At 42.5% G+C, this 25554-nt stretch overlaps 2 protein-coding genes across 2 annotated transcripts in view; both read right to left on the bottom strand.

Annotated features, from left to right (window-relative positions):
- Positions 1-11937: 11937 nt before the first annotated feature.
- On the bottom strand, positions 11938-15511 carry pou3f2b (POU class 3 homeobox 2b). Its single transcript, XM_029738145.1, has one exon. The coding sequence runs from the start codon at positions 15505-15507 to the stop codon at positions 14185-14187; it is 1323 nt and encodes a 440-aa protein (XP_029594005.1). The 5' UTR covers positions 15508-15511; the 3' UTR covers positions 11938-14184.
- Positions 15512-22907: 7396 nt separating this feature from the next.
- LOC115177405 (neuroendocrine convertase 1) overlaps positions 22908-25554 on the bottom strand; it is a 60957-nt gene continuing 58310 nt past the window's right edge. Inside the window, exons 9-10 of the mRNA XM_029738148.1 lie at positions 23689-23859; positions 22908-23519 (exon numbers count right to left, since the gene is read on the bottom strand). Coding sequence (XP_029594008.1) covers positions 23256-23519; positions 23689-23859 — 435 coding nt within the window. The 3' untranslated portion in view covers positions 22908-23255. The remainder of the gene's footprint in view (positions 23520-23688; positions 23860-25554) is intronic.

The following is a 25554-nucleotide window of genomic DNA, read 5'->3' on the forward strand; positions in this document are numbered from 1 at the left end:
ATTGGGGGCCACGGTCGGAGACGATGTCTTCCGGACGATGTCCTCATAGTGCCGGAAGACCTGCTGGAACAGTGCATCAATGTCCTGGAGAGCAGTAGGGAAACCAGAGAGAGGAATAAAATGGCAGGATTTGGATAATCTGTCCACAACAACCACAACAGTGGTGAAACCTTCAGATGGAAGAAGATCAGTAACGAAATCTATGGACACATGGGACCAAGGCCTCTGAGGCACAGGAAGGGGAAGGAGGTTCCCTGCTGGAGCGTGCCGGGGAGATTTGGTTTGGGCACACACGGAGCAGGAGTTGACATAACGGGCGATGTCCTGCGCAAAAGTGGGCCACCAGTACTTCGCAGAGATGGATTGATTGGTGCGGGTGATAACTGGGTGTCCAGTGGCAAGGGATGTGGGCGTCCAGGTCAACATTTGATCCCTTACCTCTGTGGGGACGTAGGTGCACTCCGGAGGGCTGGTAGTAGGCGCGGGTTCCCTCTCCAGAGCCTGGTGGACGTCCACGTCTATGTCCCAAAGCACGGGGGCAACGATTTGGGAGGGCGGAATGATGGGCGCACTCAGGACAGGAACCTCTCCCGAATCGTAGGGACGGGACAGGGAATCGGCTTTGATGGCCTTTGAACATAGGCGATATGACAGGGTGAAGTTGAATCTAGTGAAGGGCCCACCTTGCTTGGCATGGGTTCAGCCGCCTAGCTGTCCGTATGTACTCCAGGTTCCGATGGTAGGTGAGGATAAGAAATGGGTCTTTGGTCACCTCCAGCTAGTGTTTCCACTCCTCTAATGCCAACTTCACTGCCAGGAGCTCCCGATAGCCAAAGTCAAAGTTCCCCTCTGCAGAAAACTGTTTCTTAGAGTGGTATGCACATGGATACAATTTGTGGGTTACCTTGGCGTTGGGACAGGATGGCCCCCACGCCCACTTCTGAGGAATCAACCTCCACCACGAAGGACAGTATAAGATCTCAGTGGTTCAGCAATGGGGCGGAGGTGAAACGCCCCTTTAGTAGGCGGAAGGCCTCATCGGCTGCAGGACTTTTTTTCACACCTTTATTTAACCAGGTAGGCTAGTTGAGAACAAGTTCTCATTTGCAACTGCGACCTGGCCAAGATAAAGCATAGCAATTCGACACATATAACAACACAGTGTTACACATGGAATAAACAAAACATAAAAAGATGTAAAAAGATATATACACAAGGGACACGACAGGACAAAGACAAAGACGTCTGACTGCCACGCCATCTTGGAGCTGAAGTTTTTAATTAAGTGGCGGTAGAAGTTGGCAAACCCCAAAAACCTTTGTAGTCCCTTTATGGTGGTTGGGACTGGCCATGACCTGACTGCCTCGACTTTCCTCTCCTCCATCACCACTCCCTGCAGGCTGATGTGGTATCCCGGGAAGGAGACAGCAATCTGATGGAACTGGCACTTCTCCGCTTTGACATACAGGCGGTTTTCCAGGAGGCATCCCAGGACTACCCGGACGTGGGCGATGTTATGCTCCAAGGTGGCCGAGTAGACCACGATGTCGTCAATATACATCACCACCTAGCGCCCGAGCATGTCCCGGAACACCTCATTCACGAATGACTGGAACACCGACGGCGCATTGGCTAATCCAAGAGGCATCACCAAGTTCTTGTAGTGCCCAGATATTGTGCTGAAGGCCGTTGTCTATTCATCCCCCTCCTGCATGCGGATCAGATTTATCAGTTTAGTAAAGAAAACTGGCCCCGCAGAGCTCCTCCATGGCCTTGGTTTCAGCCACCAACAGAGGGTAGACGCGGTTGCGTGGAAGCGCAGTCTGCAAGCAGGTCGATGGTACTGTCCCAGGGGTGATGAAGAGGGAGACAGGGGGTTCGGGTCTTGGAGAAGACCTCCCAGAGGTTTACCAGGATCTCCAGGAGGTTGGGCTGGAGGGCTACCACAGGACTCTCAACTGACGTTGAACCACAGGGTAAGGGAAAGCAGGTCTTCCGTCATCCTCAACCAGGAGATGGTGGGGTCATGACATTGGGGCCACGGGAGGCCCAGGATGACTTTGTGTACTGGTGTGTTGATGATGAGGAAGGAAAGGCTTTCTTGGTGCTGTGGTCCCACGGTGAGGGTGAGTGGTGCTGTGATGTGCATGATTGTGCCAGATCCCAATGGTTGATTATCCAAGGCTTGGACAGGAAAAGGAGAGGAGAGCGGGTGCGAGGTGGTGTTCAGGGAGGAGGCGAGGGCCTCCTAGAGCTATAGCGACAACACATGAGGAACAGCCAGCCAGTGAAATGGAAACGAGGAAGGATTTGGTGGAAAGCGATGATGATGAAATACTCACGCCTACCCAGGAGATGGATGATCACGGGACCGCCCATCTGTCCTTGTGGACCGCGGGTTGGGAGGTACCGGACACCGCTGAAGCTGGTGCCCATTCTGGCCGCAATAGGAACATAGCCCTAGCTGTCTCCTGCGCCGCCGCTCTGCTGCGGAGAGCTGTATGACCCCTACCTCCATGGGTTCAGGCTCTGCCTCAGGACGGCCAAAGGAGGAGGGCGAGGGGATGTCCAGACGGATGGCCATCGCGATGAGTGCATCCAAGGAAAGGTTGTCATCCCGACAGGACAACTCCATCTGGACCTCCTTGCTCAGTCCACTTTGGAATATGGTGCGGAGCGCCAGCTCATTCCATCCGCTGGAGGCTGCCATGGAAGGTGAGGGCATATTCCGCAGCAGTCTGGGCACCCTGCCGGAGTAGGATTAGTCGCTCACCTCCCCCTCTGCCCTCCAGTGGATGGTCGAAGAACGCCCTGAACAGAGCCATGAACTTCTCGTAGGAACCCAGCTCTTCCTCTCCTGTCTCCCAGACGGCTGTAGCCCACTCCAACGCCCGCCCGGTGAGCAGGGAAATGACCGCGACAATCTTGGACCTCAGTGGTAGGGGCTCCCATCTGATGGGTGAAATAGAGGGAGCACTGGAGTAGGAAGCCACGGTATTTGGATGGAGTCCCGTCATACGAGCGTCACTGACCTGGACGGATTGCTGGGTAGGCTGGGACGACTCGTGGTAGGAGGCCCTCCACTAGTTGGAGGTGAATCCTCTCGGGTGGTGTCGAGGTGGTGGAGGACGAAGAGGACCTCATCCACAGTCGCACCCAGTTGCGCCAGCTGATCGTGGTGTTGGCGGAGTAGGTGTCCCTGTTCGTCGACCGTCTGGGAGATGTCCTTTTCTTCTGCTGCTTCCATATGGTGAGGCAGTATTCTGTAACGTATACGTTTGGAGTCAGGAAGCAGGTGCAGAAGACGAGTTTAATGATAAAAAGGCAGATAAAAAGAACAGGAGAACGTGACCTGTCCTGTTCTGTTCTGTTCTGTTCTATGTCCGTTCCAAATTAAATATTGATTCCCCGTACCTGATTCTCATCTCCAGCGTTGGTTCTTACACTGTCTGACTACTGAGGGCTAAATAAAGGCAAAGTAATCAAGGTGATGATGAGGTCCAGGTGTGCGTAATGATCGGGAGCAGGTTTGCGTAATGATGATGCCAGGACCGGTGGTTAGTAGACCGAGCGCTGGAGAGGGAGTAGGCGTGACAGGATGGCAGCCATTTTATTAAATTGACCACACTGGTTGACTGACGGGCTTCCCAGACTGCCTCCATCTTTAAAATGTTCCTTAAGGTATGTTGTATTCGTGTACCAAGACTGATACTTGTATCATAAAATGTAACAATTATTTCACCTACCTCCTGGACTAACACAGATTCAACCACAAAGAGCAGGGAGGTTTTCCAATGCTGCGCTAAGGAGGGCACCTATTGTTAAAAGTCAACTTATTTAAGAGAGATTTACACGGTTATCAAAACATCACGCCAGGGTAAGCCTACACGAAGCAAAGCCCTTATGTGCGTTTCTAAAATCCCCCATGGGAAAAATGAATGGTGTAAAAATGATTGGAACCATTTCCCTGTTTGACTGCTAGGTTTAATGGGTATTATTACTCATACTGTGGTACTCTATAGTGTGTAAGCCAGTGACACAAAATCACAGTTTACTCAATTTTAAATTCAGGCTGTAACACAGTTTTTTCCACATTTTGTTGAGGGGTGTGAATACTTTCTGAAGGCAATGTCTTTTGCCACAATGTAACAAGCTGTATATTTGGCGTGCATGCAGCCTACCCAAATGTAGGCAACTGGTAACTGTCAAAATAAAGGAAACACTTGACTAAATGAGGGATATAAGTAATATGTCATGGTGTGGGGTGCATTTTCCTGGCATGGTTTAGGTCCACTTGTAGTATCTATGTCAAGGCTCATTGAAGCTGTTCTGGCAGCTCGTGGTGGCCAAACACTCTTAAGACACTATGTTGGTGTTTAATTTATTTTGGCAGTTACCTGTATGTGCTTGTGATAAAATTGAATCCACAGTTATGTTTTAGAACCTATTGATCCTCTGTGGCTAAATTACTCTCTGGTGTATTTTGAACATTGAGAGCGGGCTCCTGTGGTTGGCAAGAATATATACAGTACCAATCAAAAGTTTGGACACACCTACTCATTCAATGGTTTTTCTTTATTTTCACTATTTTCTATATTGTAGAATAATAGTGAAGACATCACTTGGCGCTCAGGTACTGCTTGCCGTGAGGTAGCAAAGAGAACAGTCTATGACTTGGGTGACTGGAGTCTTTGACAATTTTTGTGGGCCTTCCTCTGACACTGCCTAGTATTTAGGTCCTGGATGGCAGGAAGCTGGGCCCCAGTGATGTACTGGGCCGTAGGCACTACCCTCTGTAGCGCCTTACGGTCAGATGCCGAGCAGTTGCCATACCAGGCGGTGATGCAACCAGTCAGGAAGCTCTCGATCGTGCAGCTGTAGAACTTTTTGAGGATCTGGGGACCCATGCCAAATATTTTCAGCCTCCTGAGGGGGAAAAGGTGTTGTTGTGACCTCTTCACAACTGTCTTGGTATGTTTGGACCATGATAGATCGTTGGTGATGTGGACACCAAGGAACTTGAAACTCTCGACCCGCTCCACTACAGCCCTGTCGATGTTAATGGGGCCTGTTTGGCCCTCCTTTTCCTGTAGTCCACGATCAGCTCCTTTGTCTTGCTCACGTTGAGGGAGAGGTTGTTGCCCTGGCACCACACTGCCAGGTCTCTGACCTCCTCCCTATAGGCTGTCTCATCGTTGTGTCGTCAGCAAACTTAATGATGGTGTTGGAGTCGTGCTTGGCCATGCAGTCGTGGGTGGACAGGGAGTACAGGCGGGGACTAAGCACTCCTCCCTGAGGGATTAGTGTGGCAGATGTGTTGTTGCTTATCCTTACCACCTGGGGGCGGCTAGTAAGGAAGTCCACTATCCAGTTGTAGAAGGAGGTGTTTAGTCCCAGGGTCCTTAGCTTAATGATGAGCTTCGTGGGCACTATGGTGTTGAAAGCTGAGCTGTAGTCAATGAACAGCATTCTCACATACAGTTGAAGTCAGAAGTTTACATACACTTAGGTTGGAGTCATTAAAACTAGTTTTTCAACCACACCACAAATTTCTTGTTAACAAACTATCATTTTGGCAAGTCGGGTAGGACATCTACTTCGTGCATGACACAAGTAGAGAGAAGCTCAGGTTCAGCCAGAACCTCCAGTCTCACACACTGCTGGGCCCCCGTTGCTTTACATATGTAAGCCCAGCAAGACTTCTGCTGGCATCCTCCACAGCATTCTCGCTCTCTCCTCCTTCTCTCTCTTTCGCTCTCTCTCTTTTACTCAATCATACACTTTCTCTGTATATACAGTTGAAGTCGGAAGTTTACACACACTTAGGTTGGAGTCATTAAAACTAGTTTTTCAACCAGTCCACAAATTTCTTGTTAACAAACTATCATTTTGGCAAGTCGGTTAGGACATCTACTTTGTGTATGACACAAGTAATTTGTCCAACAATTGTTAACAGACAGATTATTTCACTTATAATTCACTGTATCACAATTCCAGTGGGTCAGAAGTTTACATACACTAAGTTAACTGTGCCTTTAAACAGCTTGGAAAATTCCAGAAAATGTCATGGCTTTAGAAGCTTCTGATAGGCTAATTGATATAATTTGAGTCAATTGGAGGTGTACCTGTGGATGTATTTCAAGGCCCTCCTTCAAACTCAGTGCCTCTTTGCTTGACATCATGAGAAAATCAAAAGAAATCAGCCAAGACCTCAGAAAAAAAATGAGATAAATTGTAGACCTCCAAGTCTGGTTCATCCTTTGGAGCAATTTCCAAATGCCTGAAGGTACCATGTTCATCTGTACAAACAATACACAAGTATAAACACCATGGGACCACACAGCCGTCATACCGCTCAGGAAGGAGACGCGTTCTGTCTCCTAGAGATGAACGTACTTTGGTGCGAAATGTGCAAATCAATCCCAGAACAACAGCAAAAGAACTTGTAAAGATGCTGGAGGAAACGGGCACGAAAGTATCTACATCCAGAGTTAAACGAGTCCTATATCGACATAACCTGATAGGCCGCTCAGCAAGGAAGAAGTCACTGCTCCAAAACCGGCATAAAAAAGCCAGACTACGGTTTGCAACTGCACATGGGGACAAAGATTGTACTTTTTGGAGAAATGTCCTCTGGTCTGATGAAAAAAAAATAGAACTGTTTAGCCATAATGACCATCGTTATGTTTGGAGGAAAAAGGGGGAGGCTTGCAAGCCGAAGAACACCATACCAACCGTGAAGCATGGGGGTGGCAGCATCATGTTGTGGGGGTGCTTTGCTGCAGGAGGGGCTGGTGCACTTCACAAAATAGATGGCATCACGAGGAAGGAAAATTACGTAGATATATTGATGCAACATCTCAAGACATCAGTCAGGAAGTTAATGCATGGTTCCAAATGGGTCTTCCAAAAATGGACAATGGCCCCAAGCATACTTCCAAAGTTGAGGCAAAATGGCTTGAGGACGACAAAGTCAAGGCATTGGAGTGGCCATCACAAAGCCCAGACCTCAATCATATAGAAAATTTGTGGGCAGAACTGAAAAAGCGTGTGTGAGCAAGGAAGCCTACAAACCTGACTCAGTTACACCAGCTCTGTCAGGAGGAATGGGCCAAAATTCACCCAAGTTATTGTGGGAAGCTTGTGGAAGGCTACCCGAAACATTTGACCCAAGTTAAATAATTTATAGGCAATGCTACCAAGTACTAATTGAGTGTATGTAAACTTCTGACCCACTGGGAATGTGATGAAAGAAATAAAAGCTGAAATAAATAATTCTTACTACTATTATTCTGACATTTCACGTTCTTAAAATAAAGTGGTGATCCTAACTGACCAAAGACAGGACATTTTTACTAGGATTAAATGTCAGGAATTGTGAAAAACTGAGTTTAAAAGTATTTGGCTAAGGTGTATGTAAACCTCCACCTTCAACTGTAGATGTTCCTTTTGTCCAGGTGGGAAAGGGCAGTGTGGAGTGCGATTGAAATTCCGTCATCTGTGGATCTTTTGGGGCGGTATGCGAATTGGAGTGGGTCTAGGGTTTCGGCATGATTTTGCTAAATATCAAAATACATCTGCTCAGTGTTACTTTTCAGATGCTATTCTATTCGTGGTGGCAGTGGTAAGTAATCACATACAATTTAAAGTGCGTTTAACTTACGGCCTAGATTCAATCAGATCAAGCGCTAACCAGCAATAGCCAACACCCACATAGCTGATGTTTTTGGAGGTGTCTGAGATACAACTGCGCTGGAGCTGTCAATTTGGTGAGCGGTTGCTCTTGATCATTTTCATGAAGCCACACCTGTCCCACTAGAGTCAGAAGTTCAGCACCGGAAAGTGTTAGGCCACATAGAAATAATGACGCTCAAATTTAAAATCATTAAACAAAAGAAGAATTTCTATCAGCCTAATCGATGTATATTACTCCTCTCTCATAAACAAGGCTGCATGGGATTTGGGATTTCTTTAATGTGACTCAGTGCAGCCAATGGCAATGTCCGCTTTAGGTATAATGCCAGGAGCCTCTTGTGGATTTGACAGCTCTAATGCACTTCCACATCCAACACCGCCAAAACAACCCCTATGCAGATGTCAGCTAAAGCAGATATGATTAAATAGAGCCCTAAGATTGATTAATTTAATTATTATTATGAGGCCTATAATACATTATAAATCGGCCTAGGCTACATAATGAATGTTAAGTGGCCTCTGAACGGGATCCCACCACGAAAGACCAGCTATGTTAGCCTGATGAGAAGGTGCCTTAAATTGTTGCGTTTGTTAATTGACCAATGATTGGAAATTATGAAAGCATGTCTTAAGAATGAAATGAGCAGTAGGCAAGCTGTAAACTCATGTCCCTATCAATTTAAGAGGTTCTTAGAAAGAATGTGTTCCATGTGTCGGCCTAGGCTACACTAAACTGCCCCGCCTTTTAGGCTATTATTCAGCCAAGGACTCGCTAGATGGCGCCAGAGGATTGACGTTGCGCAACTTGAGCTGCGTGTAGCGGATAAGCACCAAGCAGAACCGTGCACTGCGCGAGCCTAATGGGAAATTTCAAGCAAACTAAATAAAGAGGAAGGTGTAATTAACATGTCGCAGTATTAATTGCAACTGCAAGTGAACGAATGAAGTAAATGTAGTTTATATATATATATATATATATATATATATATATATATATATATATATATATATATAAAAAATTAGGCGTTGCTTCTGTAAGGGTCGAGATAGATCAGAGGCCGGTGCATTTTATGCAAAACATTGAAATGGCATTGTGGGCTCCTGCACAGTTTCCTTTGGAATATTTGGTTTTATTCAAATATAACATGTTACTGGTATATGCAAAGATGCTCAGTAAACAAACCAAGGCTATGTAAACAAGTAATAACAATAAAAACGAATCACACTTTGCAATAACAGTAAATGTTCATAGGCCTACACATTTGTCACGTAGGCTAGGATATGCAATTTCCACAAGTTCCCAAAAGAAAGCCCCTATGGAAGAAGGCATGTAGACCAAGCTCTGCAGTTCTCATATGTACATTTCTTCTTTCGTAGGGAGTCTTTGAGGTAGCCTGCAGCCAAGTCCATCCAAATGTATCAATCAGGTGTTAATGGTGGATTGGCACTAAGAAGTCATCTAACCATATACAAGCATCGCCGTACAGAGATACTGACTGAGCGCATTTCGTTAAAAAAAGGCCTTGCTTAAAAGGAAAGCTATGCTTCTTCGCTTTAAATAAACACTCTTTGCTGTTGAACGCATATATTTGCTTTACCGCGTCATTACAGTTAGTAGCATAGGCCTACCTATCAATATCAAGACTATTGAAATTCCATTAGAGCCGGTCACATTAACACGTTCAAACCATCGATAGTATGCCTTCCACCTTTTCACATCAAAACGTTATTGAACTGGTGAAGCATCCAGTGTTTGTGTCGGTAGAAAGGCTGATAAGTATGATTGGCTCAGATTATCATCATATGATCGCATGTAAACAAAATGGAAAAAATAAGGTACATCCACGTGTATTCAATCTTTGTAAATGATGCAATACAATATGGCATTTTGCTTTGAATTATTGGGCTCCCGAGAAGTGGTCTAAGACCCTGCATCTCAGTGCAAGAGGCGTCACTGCGGTACCTGGTTCGAATCCAGGCTGCATTACATCCGGCCATGATTGGGAGTTCCATTGCGCGGCGCATAATTGGCATCGCGTCGTCCGGGGTAGGCCGTCATTGTAAATAAGAATGTGTTTCTTAAATGACTTGTCTAGTTAAATAAAGGTTAAAAAAAATTTTTTAAAAAAGGGATTATATTATCGCCCAAAATGTTTCATCCGGTCAAGATAAACATGATGTTGTGATGTAACGTAAGTATTACGATCATACCAGATGCATCGTTATTTACTTTTTCCCAAACAAGCACGTATAGAAGAAGTGCGTCGATAGACCATTTGTGTCGAAAGAGAAGCAGCGCCCCACTGGGCATGCTGGTTGAATAAACGTTGTTTCCACATCATTTCAATGAAATTACGTGGAACCAAGGTGGAATAGACGTTGAATTGACGACTGTGCTCGGTGGGGCTGCTCTCTGATCAGCTTTCAAATATTACCTTAGCACTATAATTCATCTACAATACTGACGATGGATCAGCTCCTATAGATATTACCACCTTTGGCTGCAGATATTGAAGCGACTTATTCTAAATGCTTAGGTCTACCCTATAACAATGCACTAAATCAAGATTTGGCGCATCATTCCGCACATGTTGTTCGATATCGTGAAATATATTGAGGCAAAAAGTACAGACAATAGCCTAGAATTAGCCAAATATAATTCAATTGAATGAACATCAAATTGATTTCAATGTGACTTAAATATAGGCCTATGTAGCCTATATTTTGCAGTCATCTCGGTTTTCATTTGAAGCACGCATCGTTTTATTATCCATTTGTTTGTAACAAATGCAAAGACATAAGCAACACAGGCTAGCCTATTTGTAGTCGACTGCGTTCTGAACTTATCCGCAGTCGCAGACACACCGATGAACCTCTTGATTACGTGTTTAGCGGAGATCTTTTGTGTATAAAGTGACGCGGGACGGCAAAAAAAAGAAGCATCTAACGGCTCACTTAGATACCGTCAATAAAGAACGAACAGTTATTTTGTTCAACTTTAGTAACCATGGTTTTGGGAAACAGCTCGGCTACTATACATCATAAGATTATTCTAAAGGGCATCTTAACGCCACGAAGGCCCGGAGAGCCATGCCCTTGGCTGGGTTGTGACGACAGAGTTAGATAGAGGACTCTCAAATCTTGATTATATTTTGTTAATTCTAGGCTACTGTCTGTACTTTTTGCCTCAATATATTTCATGATATCTAACAACGTGCGGAATGATTTGCCAAATATTTTTTAAAGTCCATTATTATAGGGTAGGCCTAAGTATTTCAATTAAGCCACCCATATAGGGGCTGATCCCTCATCAGTTGTGGAATAAAAGCTTGTTTTAGCATGTACCGCGCCAATGAGGACTTTCACCATTTTGAAGTAGTCAACGTGATTCCATCCTGGTCATCAGGAGGAATAAGCCAATTAATTATAGTCATGAGCAAACGTTGGCAGTAAATCACCAACCGTGGCTTCATACCTGTTCAAACAACACACTACAGATGGCAGTGTGCACCCTTTCAGTTTATTTGCCAAGTCATAAAAGTAGTAGAAGAAGAAAATGGACTACTTCAAAATGGAGGAGTCCTCAATGGGCTGCCAATAGCGCTGCCCATGCGCTCACAGACGCCATAATAAGGACCGATACAATGATGCCATGTCTATGGTTGTGATCGATAGAGGGCAGTTGTAGGCCCTATTATTTTGAACCCATGTTCGAATGGGTTCATTCACCCTAATCTATACGTCCACAAAGCTTAATGGTGTTGTGGTCCATTTGACCTGTGGAATGTGGGCCCACATTTAGCCTACAAAAGACTGCATGCTGTTGAGAGTACAGAAACGAAATAGACCTATAGCCTATATTTTCCCTATAGCCGAGGCTCACCACCCATTTGCTCATATTAAATATTTTTGTCCAGTCAGTAAATATGAACGAATGCACAGAAATGGCAGAGCTGTCGTGAAACGGTAACTTGCATTAATCAGGTCTTAGCATTTGGTTGGCATAATACAATGCGCCATGAACTGATAAACATTTCAATCTTGTTATTGTTCTAAATTTCAACATGATATTAACCAATTCAACACCTCTCTCCTTGCAAAACCCAAAATGAACCAAATTCGTCATCATGACGTGACGACCACGAAAAGACCTTTGATGAGAACACAATAAAAAAAGATGGTGGGAAATAGCCAGAAAGACCATGTTCCATGCTTTAAATAAATATACATTAGATCTCGACATTGAAAAAAGCTTTTTAATATCAACCCCATTATTTAAAAATGTGCAAGTCTTTGTTCATGTCATATCAAGTGATGAAATATTACCTAAACATATTTCTATCACCATCTGCGTGTTTAACCCCCAGGTTTATCCAGATCGATTCAAAGTGAATGTGACAAACGCGGGGGGGGGGGAAAAAACAATAAACAAAAACAAAACATCGAATTTGTACATCCCACAGTTTATCAGAGAATTGTAAGTTTGGTCGATTAATTCAAGCTACAGAAGAAATACGATCAATACCATTAACTTTTTTTCTTAAAAGAAAAGTAAATGAGAAGAACACAAGTCCCTGGATATAATTTGCATAAAATGAAACAAAGCTACGGAGAACAAGCCATATGGTTATCAGAAAACATGTATATACACGTAGCATTGACGGTATAGTCTATGGCAATCCCGCTGAAATAAAAAATACTATCTCTCCCCCTTTATGACTAGCCTATATTCCATAAGCCTTTTCGATGCCATTTATATATCTATTGTACTTTGTCATCTATAAAAGTCATTATAGAATAAATTACAATCTCAATAACAAAATTATAAAATTAAAGTATTTGATCATTATTCCCGTATCGCAATGAAACCACAACAAAAGAAAGATGGCAAGGATAAAATAAAATCCTCACCTATGATAAATAATAAAATAATAAAAATATATTATTCTTATTATTATTTCCATGATATGTGATGCCAGGTGACTTGTTTTTGACAAAAGGTCTACGTTGTTTTTAAAAGTTGATATAAAATGTAGAACACTTAAATATCTATTTCCTTTTGTAAAGGAATTATACATCTTTTAAATAAAATATATTTCAGCGAGCATATCGCCTTCTTTTGCCAATCTGTGGGCTGATTCATTATTTAGTTGCCAATCAATTAGACCATAATTACTTAAAGCATATATTTGATTCAAAAATATAATGTCAGCTGGACATTATTGAAAGCCAATGACAGGACCACATGTGAAGTCAATTCTGCCAATCCAATTGACTTCACATCAATGAAATCCCTCTGAATTTAACATAAAATGCGTCTCAAACACATTACACTGCAAACAACATAATTTCAGCTACAAATAACTTTAAATAAAAATACAAGGTAGGCTATTGAAACCTAAAAATGTGTCAAAACCATTTGGAATAAAAAAATAAACAGCTAAAACCTGTTTTTGTTTGGAAAACACCGAAAGAAAAAAAGTGCCCCAGTGAGAAGGAACTAAGCCGTGACTGTTTTAGTTATACAATATTTACAAAATTGATCACAATGTTCTGTGAAACTTGGGAGATATATCTTGCTCTAGAAAAGTGCCAGGTTTCCATCGCCACGTAGCCCTTCCGTGACCTGACTGCTAGCTGCTGGCCGCGTGGCGTGGAGCGGAGCTCAGTGTTGGCAGCCTTTTGTGTTTTGATCCACACCTGCTGATATCATTGAGAGAAAGGAGGATGATGTGCTCCTGTGTGCGTCCAAACGAAATATTAAAACCATACGACTTATGTGGTATCAATTATTCAAGGAGGTCCTTCGAACTGCTCTTGACAACAACAACAACAACAATAATAATAGGGGTATAATAGGTAACAGGCAAAATAATAAAGCTTTCGCCCATAATAATTTGCCTAAACGCCTCAAAGCAATGTTGAATGTCAAAACTAACTGGAAGAAGTTGACTGACGGATGATCAACCCTCACACATTGCTCAACCCCGGCTGCTTGTCTGGGACAGAGAAATGGCGCTTAGGCTATGTTTTGTCGAATGCAGCTCTCATGACTTTTCTTGTCGGACCCACACGTCCAGAACAAAACAATGATGATTACGCAGCGCCGTGTTTTGAATACACTAGAAAAGGCGAGAATGTAAACCGTTTTAGCTAAGAATCTCGAGGCTAGTTTTTAACGATAGTTTCCTTTACGCCAAATATTTTTTCACAATAGGGCTACACCTTGAAACTGCGTTGAGTCACAGTGCTAGGCATATCCTCGAACATGTGTTCGCTTAGCTCTTGATGAAAACAATTTCCACTCCATCGCTAATGATATTCGGGGTTTGAATGGTATTCAATGCAGATAGTGTAAGTAGCCTACTCATGCCATAGGCTGGGCTATTATACATAAAAACACCCACTATCGCTCATAGTCCAGTGAATTATATATCATTTTCAAGACAAATAAAATCAGAAAAAAGTCTAATAGTGGTCCGTTATTGTTCATTGAACCGGTGTTTGGACTCCATGATGTGGCGGTGTGTCCCCATACACATCCTCGGTTCCAGGAAGCGGTCCACCGGGAGGAGTCATCCGTTTCTCTTTCTGTCTCCTGTTACAAAACCAAACCCTCACCACCTCTTTCTCCAGCTGTAGACCGTCCGCCAGGGAAGTAATTTCCGCCGCTGCGGGTTTAGGACACTTCAAGAAATGGGTCTCCAACGCCCCTTTTACGCTTACCTCGATAGAGGTCCGTTTTTTCCTTTTCCTCCCTTGAGCAGCGATTTTGTCCAAGCTGGTTGGACTGCCCGAGGTGGAATCCGCTTCTTCCAACCACTTGTTCAACAAAGGCTTGAGTTTACACATGTTTTTGAAGCTGAGCTGCAGGGCCTCGAACCTGCAAATAGTGGTTTGGGAAAAAACATTTCCATACAGCGTTCCCAAGGCGAGTCCGACGTCAGCCTGAGTGAAGCCCAGCTTGATCCTCCGCTGCTTAAACTGCTTGGCGAACTGCTCCAAGTCGTCCGAGGTCGGTGTGTCCTCGTCCGAATGGTCGTGGTGACTCTGTTGCTGGTGCTGGGATGCCTGGTGGCCGTGGTCGCTGAGATGCGGGCTGTGGTGGTCTTCGTGTGCATCTCTTAGGTTGTGGTGGTGCATTCCCTGTCCGCTGCCTGGAATCAGGCCGTTGACGCCGAATCCGGGCTGTGAATAAATAAGGCTCTGGCCATTGGATGTTGCCATGCTGGGTATGTGGGCTGCGGTAGTTCTCCACGCTCGGGCGTCGTGGTGGTTCCCATGTGACTGGTGCACCAGGTGGGGCGGTCGTGGCTGGTGCTGGTGCTGCAGGTTATTGGAACTGTGCATCTCGTCTCTGGTGCCCTGTACCGCGGGTTTGATGTCCTGCTCGCCGAGCGGACTGGTTGACCACGGAGCTCCCTCTCCGTGCGACAGTGCCGTTATCCACTGGTGCGCGTGGCTGAGCGGGTGACTGTTGCTCTGCAATGAGTAGTCACTCTGCAACAGGGTCTGCGCGTCCCTGTACGCCGATGCTTGCTGCATGCTCCCGGGCTCCGAGTGCACAATGGATGCGCTGGAGGTGAGGATATTGTAATGATTAGACGCTGTGGTCGCCATGACTCTCGGAGCCGGACTGATCGCTCTTATTAAAGGAACCTTGCATTTGACAGTTACTGTTTTGCCACAGGCGTCTCCCAGGCACTCTGCCAAGTGGACACAGCGGCGCGCACCTGCACTCCGCCTCGTCCCGCTGTTCATTGGACAGAAATGGCTGATGGACGTGGTTGCTACTGGCAACAGCCCACTCATTGGACGTTAGAGAGTCTCAACAAACACTACCTCTTTCTAGAGAACTGTGAGTTCTGCTGCGGCACCTCTGAAACGTGAGAGACCGAGTGCGGCGTGGAAAACGGAGAGCGGATAGGCACTGGCCGAGATTTCAAATGGAACTGTAAGGAATTTACTCAAATTAATACGATCATGTTTTAAACCAATATATGAATATCATGACTGCAGATCCTTCGAGTGACGCATGCTACAAATGCTTTTGTGAAATTTCCAGTTGAATACGGTTATAGATCTTCGTCTATTTATTTGGAGTAAATTGTGTTAGTATTTATTGTATTTACATTACTTTTTCAGGCATGAAATGTTATTAATACTTATAATAATTGGGTGGGCATTCTCATATTTTGATCGTTCAGTGTTTGTGGTGAAAACTTTTTTTTCTTCAAGGATAAAGTTTTGTTTGAGGTAGTAGGCCTATAGTTGCAGTTCCATGTGTTATGTATTCATTGTGTTGTTAGGCTTATACTATGAGATATGAAATGGATTCCTTGATATTGAATAGCCTAGTGAGAGTAACTGAGACTTATTGCGAGGATCAGTGCTGGTTGCATTGTGGGAATTATTGTAGTGCTTAATAATTTTTTTATTGCCAAAAATGCACGGAATGAAAACATGTTTTACTGTGAACCTGTATAGATACATGCTTTGCGCCACTGACAGTACTTTGCGTGTGCATGTGTTACGTGATCTGTTTGTATACGACGTCGGCGATGTAACGCCATTTCTCTCTGCATTACATATGCTCTACAATACTGGGATGCATTGTATGACAATACAAATATAAGGCTAAGTACAATAAACATTTAACAGAATCAAACTAGTCTTGGCGCCATGAACATATGAAGGTGTAATCCTTCAAATAAAAACGTTCAGTAATAGGTTACTTATGACTCAAATTGTTTACATCAGAAGCTAGACATAGCAGTCTTGTATTAAAAAAACGCCATTTGTGATAATAGACTGTTTAATAGTTGGAGTATGCATTTAAAACCGGAATGCATAATGTACAACTATGGGCACGCTGTTCATTGGCTATGATGTCATTGTTGTTTTGGACTCCTTTTGTGTGTGTGTGTGTGTGTGTGTGTGTGTGTGTGTGTGTGTGTGTGTGTGTGTGTGTGTGTGTGTGTGTGTGTGTGTGTGTGTGTGTGTGTGTGTGTGTGTGTGTGTGTGTGTGTGTGTGTGTGTGTGTGTGTGTGTGTGTGAAACGCTTCCACCTCGGACCTATGAAAATCGGGTCTGAAATGGTACGAGTTTTCAGATATTCTTTTGGGCACTATTTTATGTGGTTTAGGTTTAGTTGAAAAATTCGTTGATGTAATTTGTAAATACCAAATTGAACATTTTTGGATTATGGAGAACTACACTAATATAAAACGCCTACAATAAAACAAAGTTGGACTACCACAACAATGTCAAACAATGACGGTAAGAGATTATAAAAGTTGTGCGTCACAAGGCAGATACATAAAAGGCCTATGGAACAGAGACAGGAACATAATTTACAATTTTTTTGCGACAACATTTCTTATATTTGAATAAGCATTGCATCTGCTTAGGTGTTTTCAACTGTAGGCCTAACTAGCCTACTCTAGCCAAAGTTTGCATACCACGATCAAATTGCGCCTACTCAACAAACGTTCCACAGTGGCTAAGAAGTGAACGTAACGCATTAAGGACAGTGCTGAATTCGGTTATATAAGCAAGACTCGTGTTGTGCTGCCTAAGTATACTTTTCTAATCGAACCCATTAAAAGTATGATCTTTGGACAATTAGCTTTCAATATGCTACTTAATTGATTCAAATATAGGGAAAATAAGTAATAAATACATGATGTAATAGTATGAGGAAATCAATATTTTATGTCTGAAGTAGGCCTATACACATATTGTCTATACAGGGTTGGGGAGTATCTGATTACATGTACCCTCATGTAATCTGATTACAAAAAACTAACTGTAATCAGTTATGGTAACAGCAAAAATAGTGTAATCAGATTATAGATACTTTAAAAAAAGCTATTACTTATTGTGTTTTTTTTAATGTAGAAGGGATGTTTGCGAAAAAATACTTTTTGACACATTTCTGTTAAGTTTGTTCCACCGGAGCGAGCTCTGACCACAAGTCAGAGACCACTATGATGACACACCAAATGCTTTTGATGGGAAAGGGAAAGTAACTGAAAGTAATCAGATTGTTACTGAGTTTGGGTAATCCAAAAGTTATGTTACCGATTACAATTTTGGACAGGTAACTGTAATGGGTTACATTTAGAAAGTAACCTACCCAACCCTGTGTCTATAGGCCTAGTCACAGCCTACATGTATGATTTGAGATTGAAGGCCTATAGGCGTAGTAGGCCTAATAGTCTACAACAGGCCTCTCCAAACCTGTTCCTGGAGAGCTACCGTCCTGTAGGTTTTCAATCCAACTCCAGATATAAATAACCTGATTCAGTTTATCAACCAGCTAATTACTAGTCAGTAATAAAAAAGTCATTTTTTCTCGCACTTAGGCCAATATAAGGCTAAAATCTTTGTTAAGAGTGGGAGTCGACTGGCTGATGTTTAGTCAGTGAAGCGTCAAGGACAGAAGTGCATACAAGCGGCTTAGTGAGATCATGCCTCGATCCGTGGCGTGGCGCGCAGGTGTCAAACCCGCCACAGCTGCCGTCCTCTCTCTCTCTCCTCTCTGTGCGGCTCAGGGATAGGATAGGACATTGTCCAAAGAGAGACATTCTTGTCGAACCACTGCTGGTTGCCATAGAGAGGAGTAAATGAAACAACAGAGCTCACGTCACAGCTACTTTCGCCCCCTCTTCTTGAATATCTAAAGGCCTATTTAAAGGGGCCCTCTGGTGGGACAAAGGCTGGAGGGAGAAAAGGAGGGTGTGGGTGTTATTGGGAACGTTGAAGGAGAAGGGATGAGAGGGAGGGAGTGAGATGGAGAGAGGAGTGAGAGAGTTTCTGTGTGTGCCTGATAGAGTAGTTATGATAGGCCTACAAACGACATAAGGGGTTAAAACTGGCCCCACTTCTCCATTCTCAAACTTTTGTGCATCATTCAAGCAAATTTTCCGTCACAAATATTAGGTCAAACTACCCGCTTGAGTCTTCTTTAATAGAAGCCTAACCTATCGGTCTAGGGTGCAGGCCAAATACCCTCTGAAATATCCCCAGTAAATATGTTAATATTTTGAAGCATGGAATTGACCACTAGAACAAATAGGCCTACAACGTGTTCAACCATAAGTATGGAAAAACATTATGAATATTTGTTTTGGGGGGGAAACTAAAATAGAATTAAATCATTTTTTAATATTCAATCGAATATTAAAAAAGCTAACGATCAAAAGGTAGCCTATAAAAGCTCAACAAACCTTCAATGTACATAATAAAGCCATATAGGCCTATTAAAATAAGTACCATTATTGGATAATCGAAACAATCTTTCGTTTAGCGTGGAACAGTTTAATGGTAATCAATTGTCTGATTAGTTCAATACACAAAAAAAGGTTCTGGATAGAACCAAAAAGGGTTATTTATATTGCTTGTTTCATATATGGCACAACTAAAGGTTCTAGATTCTAAGGTTCTTCTTCACTTAACCAAACTTGGTTCCATATAGAACCCTTGGACTCCATATAGGGTTCTATATGGAACCAATTTCGGTTCTATATAGAACCTTAAGGGATGCCATATATGAAGCAAGCATAGAAAAACCTTTTCGGTTTTATCCAGAACCTATTTTTCCTAAGAGTGCAGATTAACAATCCGGGTTGACCGAATGGCATTATCCACAGATTACACCAGTAGTTTGACCTGAGTATTCTCTTGACATGTCACAGCAAATAATCCTTATTAATATATTAATATGAACATGATCAAATAGACTGTACATATCACACAGTGCAAATAGGGAAGGATTCAAGTCCAAACACAAAAGTTTCAAGGCATGGTTTACTAATTCATTTGTTTTATATCATCATTGTGGCGTAACACTGAAACCGTCCAAATCAAAAGAACATTTGTGGTAATTAGGGCTGTAATTCAAGGAATTACCACATCGCCACACAGGCTTAAATAGTCGTGTTGGGAGAAATGCAAAGCACATTATTTTAATGGTGTAATATGCAAACTATGGGTCGTTCAATTACATGGCTTAACAACGCATAAATGATGCGAGTCTTGTTATTTGGACTGCGGGGTCCGTGGTAATTCATTTGGAGGGGCCAGTGTGCTTTCCCATACAGTAGAATCTATTCCTGTGCTCTAAGAGCTACTGCCAAACATTTAAGGGAATAAAAATTAACGATGGAGAATCTGAGCGTTAAATTAACAGTAATTATATGACCCGCATGCTGTAAAGTTTCAATTTTTAACGGTCTAATTAGGTAACTGTCTCCCCATACATCAACTCGTATCCCTCTGCGAATTTTTCACAAGAACTCGTTTGTGTTCAAATGCTGTGGGGGAAAATAATTACATTTCATAAATTGTTCATGTAATGAAAAATCTAATGACGAGTTAGTTAAAGATATGATGTTTTGAAAATCTTCAATTGTTTCATACACACTCCATTGATTCACGTTTAGAGAGTAGGCCTATTAATGCACACAACCGCTCTTTAAACCAGGAAGACCCATAATCTCACTTGATCTAGCCTACTATCTCCCTCTTTCAGCAAGCAATCTCACAAATGGTCATCCGGGGAAAAAAAACATATTGGTAGGTATTCTTTTTCTTTGTCACTGGAAAACCCCAATTTATAGTAAGTAGGATGAAGACAGACCTGTAGGCCTCATAGAGGAATCCCTCACTTTGCATTATGTAGATGTGACATTACCATATTAACATTCAGGACATGCCTGTGACCACTTCCTGTCCCCTCCTCCAATTGTACTGAACTGGATGAAATATTATGCTTATAATTCTCATGCAATAGGTTAGAAATGAATAGAAGGATTTAGACTAGACACAGTCATAATTGAACATCTAGGCCTACAGGTAGTCTGATATGTAAAACCACTGAAGCATGTCCTTGAAAACCGTAGCTATATCCAGACCAATATCACACTGCGTTGGACCGCTGCTACCTTTCAGTGGTCAGGTTATGTCACCATATAGAGATGAATTAACTGCATATACTTACTAGCTTTTTGCCAGGTAATTACATACCGGACCATTATTCAACTAGTGGTATAGGCTACTTGTGTAAGCATTGATGTGTATTAAGTTGACCCATTTTTTCCCCCCCTACAGCTCTTACATATAGTCCATGCTGTAATTGGTGTATGTATCAAAGGAAGTTGGATTGACAGGTTGCGTGAGAATTAATAGTGTGTATGTGTGTGCATACGAGTGAGAGAGCGAGAGGGAGAGAACGAAAGACAGAAAGAAAGGAGTGACCAAAAGAGAAAGAGCGGTAGAGTAGGGAGAGGGAGAGCATGGAGAGTATTAATTGTGTGTATTGTGAAGGGTTTGGCAAAGTATGGCTCTGGAGGTGCTGGGGAGTGAGCCCTCCACATGTCGGTGTGATCAGAGCCAAGCTCTCAGGCTCCTGTATTCCAATGCAATTAGGCCCCTCAAAGGCCTGCTTAAAGCTGCACCCCTCAGCAAGCAGAGCCCCAGTGGTTCGACCCTATTGTGGTGGGAGGTGGATTCTGTCCCTCTTTAAACCTGGATGAGACCACCCCAGTGAAGAGAAAAAGGGAGGATTACCCAATGTATACTTGTCTGGAAGTCCACTGATGAGCTGATCTGTAGACTAACTACCCCCGACAATAAGATGGGTTGGTCCTAGTGCTGTGGATGTAGTTCTCGGTTAGTGCCATTGGCGATTTTGTTCATTTGACCTTTTGAAACAGAGGTATTTTTAGCATTGGTTGTAAAAAAAAAAAAAAGTGTTAGTAGGTATTGTTAGTTGCTAAATTGTAGCCTAGTAGTTCAGAAGTTGTAGTTTCCTCCTACCATAACAGTCAAATAAGTCAACAAGTGGTGTATATGCCTACCTTCTCCTCCTCCACATTGGCAGCGGTATTACAACTATCTCAACAGCATGCCGTTTTAAAATAAAGCGTGCCACGCTTCCAGTGAGATCTCTTGGCCCTATTTCATCATGTCTTATTCCCCAGAAAGCATTTAACGCAGATTTACAACCTAACACTTCTCCCGAAAACACACACACACACAAAAAAACCTGGCACATATACACCTGCATCGCTCCTCAAAAGCATCAACAGATTAGGGAGGTAATCCACACAACCATGTCTTTGATTCTAGGGTTGGCAGACAGTAATGCCAAGCATAATGCCCTGTATTATTTCATACCCTCCCAGCACGCCAGCCTGGCACAGAGCATTTCCTTTTCAAATCTTTTGTTGGATGCACTTTTGAAGAATTCTCCACACACATCTGGTATGATTCTCTCTTCCCTGTCAATGCATTATTACCCTGTTAGTTGATCCTATCAAAACGAAAAGGAAAGGGAGAGATGGAATCCGAGGTTAATCGGGTGTCTAAACTAGAGGGTGAGGAGCCTCCCTTCTGTTCCCTCCCTTCTTTCTCTGCATAGAAACGTGTGTGTGAGACAGACCAGAGTGTGTCCATGTATCTATGTGTGCGTGTCTGTATGTGTGAGAGAGTGAGGGTATATCTTCGTAAGTGTGTGTGTGCGTGCATGCGTGTGTGCGAGATCTCGCGGTCCCATCGCTCATGTGCGGCTCGATTAGCCCCACGTGCCTCGTTCGTCAGACGTGGAGTCAGAGCAGATGGTTGGTGATGCTGTGTTACCATGCTGCTGCGCTATGTAACGCTATTCTAATTGAAACATCAATATAGCCGTGTCAATACGGTAGATGTACTTCACAGCAGTACCATGGTAAACTGGGAGAAAGATCTTATGTTCACAAACCACATCTTGGGAAATAAACTTTTTGATCATATTTTTGGGGTTTTGATAAATGTTTTGATACTCTTGTTTAAATCAAACAGGCTTACCTTCACGTTACTGTTGTCAAGTGTGTAGATGGTTGTCTTAGACCTCACCTTAATAAAACAATGTATCTCACTCCTCTATGCCCAATGTGTGATTGTATTGTCTTATATGAGTACCTATAAAACCGTGTCCCTCCATTACAAGGGTACATTTGGGTCCTGAAAACATTGAGGACATGAGCCAACCAATTATTTGTTTCTTTGTCAGTGTTAATTTTTTATGAATTGATAAAAGGTTGAGAGCGCTCAAATTGCTATTATCTGGATTATCATGTGGTTATTTGAGATCAGTGGAGGACAGGGAGAAATTAGACAGCTGAAATGTAATTTGTTGTTTGTCCAACCCAATGAGGAATGACACAGTCAGTTAATGAGAATGTAATTCATTTCCTGAGCTGAATTCACACTTCCATGAAGTAAAAACAAAAACACAAATGTAACTTTCATAAACCTTTACAACTTTGGCAGCGAGTCAAAATAGGAGGTGGTTATTGAGAATTGTGCAGAATTATTTATTTTCTAAACAAAAACTTTTTTTTGTGTAAAAGTGTGAGAATGCATTTTATGCACAAACCTCATCCTCCTCTTTAAGGCTATGTAGAAAATGTCTCTCTCTCGCTCTCACATTTAGGCAAATGTAAACACACAGATCCCATAGTTCTCATTACAGTCGCTGTTGGACCAGGGCTGAGAGATGCTGTTTCAACTTGCCCTCACTGGCCGGTGCCCCTGCTCTGCCCCTGCCCATGGTCTGCCCTGCGTGCCGGTGCTCTGCTGGTTCGGAGAAGATCCGTAAGGGGCATCTCTCGGACGTCCACGGCGACATCATGCAATAGCTGTGTCCTTTTCTGAGGTGGTGAGGACCTGGTGACTCCGCCCACACTGTCACGGAGTTTATGCATCATCCCAGGAGGCTCCACCCCCACCACTGGTCCTGCCCCCAGGAAGTTCTGCAGGGCAATGTCTGCCCATCTTAACTGGAAGAGACAAACAAACAGCAAACTCTAACATGATGGCAGAAATAACACACACAAAACACAATGAGCTATATTGTGGATAATTAACCCAGCCCATGCAGATAACTACAAATAGACAGAAGACAGCGCACACAGAAAAAATACTGTATTGTCTCTGGTAGTCAGTCACCTGTGGAGACTGATTCCCTGTAATGGACTTATAGAGAAACCAGTTGGTCTTCACTTTATCCCTGAGAGTGTTCCACATGAGCTTCAGGTGGGAGTGGAGGTCTGCTCCGTCACTATCATCCAGATCCAGAATATTGAAGGACTTCACCGGATGATAAACCAGTTCTGAGTTCTAAAAGAGAAAAAAATAGACACATCCCAAACATGAGACATGGTGGTAAATAAATGAAAGAAATTCAGAATCCAGGGAGATCTTACTGATATGTTTCAATAGAATAGAATAAAGTGTTCTTCAAAACATTCACATAAACTCTAAGTGCACAGAAGCATTTCAGTTCCTTCTAACATCATTTGTGAAAATAATACCCCAGCAGGGGATGTGAACAACTGCAAAACTATAAAAATCACAGCGAGCGAATAACCTAGAGAACTACAGTAAATGCCATCATACCTTGTTTTTGGAATAGTAGAAAATATGTGAGTCCAATATACAGTGGTGTAAAGTACTTAAGTAAAAATACTTTAAAGTACTACTTAAGTAGTTTGGGTATCTGTACTTTACTTTACTGTCTATATTTTGGACAACTTTTACTTCACTACATTCCTAAAGAAAATGATGTACTTTTTACTCCATACATTTTCCCTGACACCCAAAAGTACTCGTTACATTTTGATTGCTTAGCAGGACAGGAAAATGGTCTAATTCACACAATTATCAAGAGAACATCCCTGGTAATCCTTACTGCCTCTGATCTTGCGGACTCACTGAACACATGCTTCGTTTGTAAATGATGTCAGTGTTGGAGTGTGCAACTGGCTATCTGTAAATAAATAAAAAACTAGAAAATGTGGCCATCTGCTTTGCTTAATATAAGGAATTTAAAATTATGTATACTTTTACTTTTGATACTTAAGCATATTTTAGCAATTACATTTACTTTGATACTTAAGTATATTTAAAACCAAATACTTTTAGACTTTTACTCAAGTAGTATTTTAATGGGTGACTTTCACTTTTACTTGAGTAATTTTCTTTTACAGTATCTTTTACTTTTACTCAAGTATGACAATTGGGTACTTTTCCTCCACTGCCAAAATAGTCTAAATAGACTGAGTGAGCACAGGGGGGAAATAAAACTGAAAATAAAATCATAGGAATGTTTGAACTTTAAAGTCAAGCACATCACTCCCATCTGAAATATTAGTTTAGAGATCATCTCTTGTGATTTAAAAATGAAAATCTGTCGGCAAAGGTTGGTAAATGTGATATTTGGGTAAAACAAATATGTTGTTGAGGTGGAGGATTTGAACCAGAAAGTTCATGGTGGGTCTGTAGTGGGGAGGCACTGAATCCGCTAGTTCACATTTAGCCACATATGTTCATTCAACTAGAAATGGTTATTTTTACCTAAACAAAACACCGTGGAGCTAGTTACACACAGTGCTTTAAACATGCAATGTTTTCCACATACATATTTGAAATACATACATTGTGCATTTATACAGTAATTATTATTCAACATGTTCTCACCTGGAATTTGAACTCACAACCTCTTGGTTCATGGCATGCTGATCTTCTTGCTACACCAGCATGTCTGTGTCAATTATCACTTCATCTGACTATTCTCTCGTCATTGGTGTGGTTTACCTATTTAAGCAATTGTAGGTTTTTCTGTATAGTTGCCTAATATTGGTGGGGCATATTACTCTGTTTCAATGTTACTCCTTAATCACTATGATTAAATAAAATAAAAATGATTGAGTGTACATTTTTTCAGAGCTGAGATTTACTTTGAAGTGCAAAGTGTAGAAATACAGGTGAAATCAGTTATTGACACAGACATGGTGACGTAGCAGAAAGACTGGA

This window comes from Salmo trutta, chromosome 37 (genome assembly GCF_901001165.1).
Source record: "Salmo trutta chromosome 37, fSalTru1.1, whole genome shotgun sequence".
NCBI classification, from domain to species: Eukaryota; Metazoa; Chordata; class Actinopteri; order Salmoniformes; family Salmonidae; genus Salmo; species Salmo trutta.